The sequence below is a fragment of the Austrofundulus limnaeus genome, unplaced genomic scaffold, assembly GCF_001266775.1.
Source record: "Austrofundulus limnaeus strain Quisiro unplaced genomic scaffold, Austrofundulus_limnaeus-1.0 Scaffold37, whole genome shotgun sequence".
In the NCBI taxonomy this organism is placed as follows: Eukaryota; Metazoa; Chordata; class Actinopteri; order Cyprinodontiformes; family Rivulidae; genus Austrofundulus; species Austrofundulus limnaeus.
In genome coordinates this window covers 1,451,697-1,454,817 of record NW_013952439.1, presented here as the reverse complement: position 1 = coordinate 1,454,817, position 3,121 = coordinate 1,451,697, and the positions used below count along the sequence as shown (strand labels likewise).

At 48.1% G+C, this 3,121-nt stretch overlaps 1 protein-coding gene across 1 annotated transcript in view; it reads right to left on the bottom strand.

Annotated features, from left to right (window-relative positions):
- ppm1nb (protein phosphatase, Mg2+/Mn2+ dependent, 1Nb (putative)) overlaps window positions 1-2,959 on the bottom strand; it is a 7,220-nt gene extending 4,261 nt beyond the window's left edge. Inside the window, exons 1-2 of the mRNA XM_014006745.1 lie at window positions 1,730-2,959; window positions 1,073-1,644 (exon numbers count right to left, since the gene is read on the bottom strand). Coding sequence (XP_013862199.1) covers window positions 1,073-1,644; window positions 1,730-2,135 — 978 coding nt within the window. The 5' untranslated portion in view covers window positions 2,136-2,959. The remainder of the gene's footprint in view (window positions 1-1,072; window positions 1,645-1,729) is intronic.
- Between the last annotated feature and the right edge of the window lie 162 nt (window positions 2,960-3,121).

Genomic DNA, 3,121 nt, shown 5'->3' with positions numbered 1-3,121 from the left:
ACACACACACACACACACACACACACACACACACACACACACACACGTGCAACTTTACTGACTGTTCAAGTCCACTCTGTTTGCATAAATGTCCTTCCACCAAGAACACTGTATTAATTATAAACTGTTCTATCTTCCGAACATCATTTCCTTTAAAGACTGCAGCTTTAGCAACACGGAAACTCTACGAACAGAACTAAAACACAATGGGGTGTTTTCAACAATTAGATGAGACATAAAATGTAGTCCGTTCTGAAATAAAATATTCCTTAAATGACAGCATTTCACCTGACAACGTTCCTGCCAGAGTTTGGAGCTGAAATCATTTTATGAGATGGACTTCTAGTTGTTTTGCTCAAACCTTGTCAACCACATTATGCACTATTGCAACATTGGGACATCTCGTGAGAAGTGTTAGCTCTCAGTATATGTGTTGGAGATGACTCTCWGCTACCACCACAACAGATTTGACCTCAATGTTTGACAAATTGATACCCATTRTTGTGTTGCTAATGGGGGATTAGCTGAAGCAGCCATCTTGAATTGTTCAGATTCCAATTAATAATCAGTTTTTGATGTAGATTCAGTAATTATTTTGGAAAGTTTCAGTGGTTTTTGAGATATTTTGCTAACAGTTAACTCCAACAGTTAATGCTAAAGATCAAGGCAAAGATTGGGGGCAATGATTGGCTCTTGGAATATTTGTTRTAAATGACTTCTAGCTGCAGCTACTCCACATTTTGTCCGTGGAACCATCTGATTTACAGCCTTTGGAGTGTTTTTAGGTCAGTTGTCTGTGGTAGCCATCTTGAAACAGGTTGTCTCAATAGTAAATCAARCATACATTGCACATGACTTTTTTTGAAAGTTTCATTCACATCTGTCCAGTGTTTCATGAAATAGTTTGGCAAMACACACACAGACACACACACAGACAAAAACATTGATCGCCTTTGTCTTCTGCAGCTCTGTGTGAACCTGACACTGAGTTTTGTTTTGATCACAGCAGGATCATCTTGTAATCAAATGGACTTAAAGTAACATCCGGTGGTTTGAAGAGACTCGCTCTGACCTTGTACAGACAGAGATCGATGACTTGAGCGCAGACGTCTCTCAGGTCGGTGCAGACTTGCAGTCTGTTGTGGACGAACGCACACAGGTCCTCATTACTGATGGTGTCCCACACCCCATCGCAGGCCAGCACCAGGAACTCGTCCAGTGGCGAGCGCTCCACCACGCACACTTCAGGTTCCGGGGACACCATCTGCTGGCTGGGTGTCCGGTTCTCAGCYCCCTTGTAGCTGAAGTCCCCCAGGGCTCGGGATACCGCCAGGGAACCGTTGATCCTCTGGAGGGACACGGAGCCKCCTGCGCTTTCTATGCGCTCCTTCTCCAGGGGACTGTAGGGTTTGTGGTCCTCAGTGGAGAAGCACACCTGTCCAGAGCGGCACAGCATGGCCCGGGAGTCGCCGCAGTTGGCAAAGTAGATGTAATACGGCGAGATGAGGGTGGCCACCACTGTGGTGCCCCCTCTCTCCCAGCCTTCCCTGCGGGCCACAGAGTGCAGGTGTTTGTCCGTCTGTAAGAAGCCCTCCATGATGGCTGCCTTCACTTTTTCAGGGTTGTCCTCTGGTCCAGTTCCACCTGTGTGCAAAAAGTAACAACCAGTAATCAGAAATTCATTTCTTTCCATMGTATTATTRGATTTTTATTTTRCGAAGGTGTTCACCTGTGGCCAGTATGTGTCCCAGAAGATGCTGGGAGCAGTACTGGGCCACCGTGCTGCCCGCATGACCGTCGAACACAGCGAAGAAACTCCACTCGCCGAGCTCTCCTCCCAGCTGTGGAACACAGTTGTGGAAGTCCTCCATGTTGGCCCTCCAGCCTTGCATGCTTCCCAGGGCGTACGTGAGGCCCCAGCGTGCGCAGCCCTCTTCTGTGAGCTTGTCCAGCACGGGACGGTCCAGGTATGGGCTGGGGATGACCTCCTCCTTCTCCCCGTCCCCCGGCTGCTCCCCCTCCGMTGTTCCTCCGCGACCCACTTTGAAGAAGGAGCTGACCCTCTTCTCCGTTTCTTTGACCAGCTGCCGCATGAAGGCGRGCATCTCCACGCTGCCCTTCCTGGACGTCCTCATGGTCCTGATGTGGCGCCGATGAAAGGGGAAACTTCTTCTGTCCCTGCAGGCGTTTCTGGGACRGAGGGCCGGGGTTTGGGCCTGACTCCAGGCCTGCTCTGTGTCTGCGTAGCCCTGCTGCTCCAGGGCTCAGAGCATGGCTGCCTCAGCTGATGGATGTTTTCTGTTCTGCTGCCTCTGCTTACCCCCGCCCCACCTTCCTCCCCCTGCTCATCTCCTTCCTCTTCCTCTCTGGAGACCTCACAGATCAGCGTTCTCTCCTCCACTCATCCTTCCTTCCTCTCGTCTTTGTTTGGTCTCTTGTCTGCGCTGCTGTGATTTCACCTTCTCCCTCGCTTTTTCATAGCTCTTCCCTCGTTCGGCAGCTCTCCCTCAGCCTCGCTATCTTCCTGTGCCGTGATTGGCCGGCTATTTGTGGGCACCAATCTCTGCCTGTGATGCTTTTCCTCTGTCATGTCTGAGCTCAGCCTCTCTCATCGTTCTGTCTGCAGCTCGGCCCCTCCCATCCTGATGGTAATCTCAACCTCTGATCAGTTGGGATTATGCGCTGGTGGATTAAGGGACTGTCTGGCATTTAGCAAGCTTGTGATTCGATGGTGGTGGCTTTGATTTACTTGATCTCTTTAAAGTGATATTACTCTTTTTGTCACCAGCCACTGAAAGGAGGACAATAATGTTTTGTCTGCTTTGTCTCTGTGTTTCTACCTCATGGCAAAACTTCTCCTGCATTTGCATTAAAGGATTACYGGGTATAGATCTATAAATAATTAACATATCAAGTCAAACTAATTCAAGAAGGCTACCCCAGCTAACTCACTTAAAACACACACAATAAAAGGTTGTAATTCTGGTAATTTTATAGATATCATGCTAAAATTTGATGTGGCTTTTAATGGAGACTTTACCTCACATGCTTAAAGTGCAACCAAGATTTTAGTCAAAATTTTGAGCAATAACTATTGCAGTCAATCCTGTTAGCAAAATAT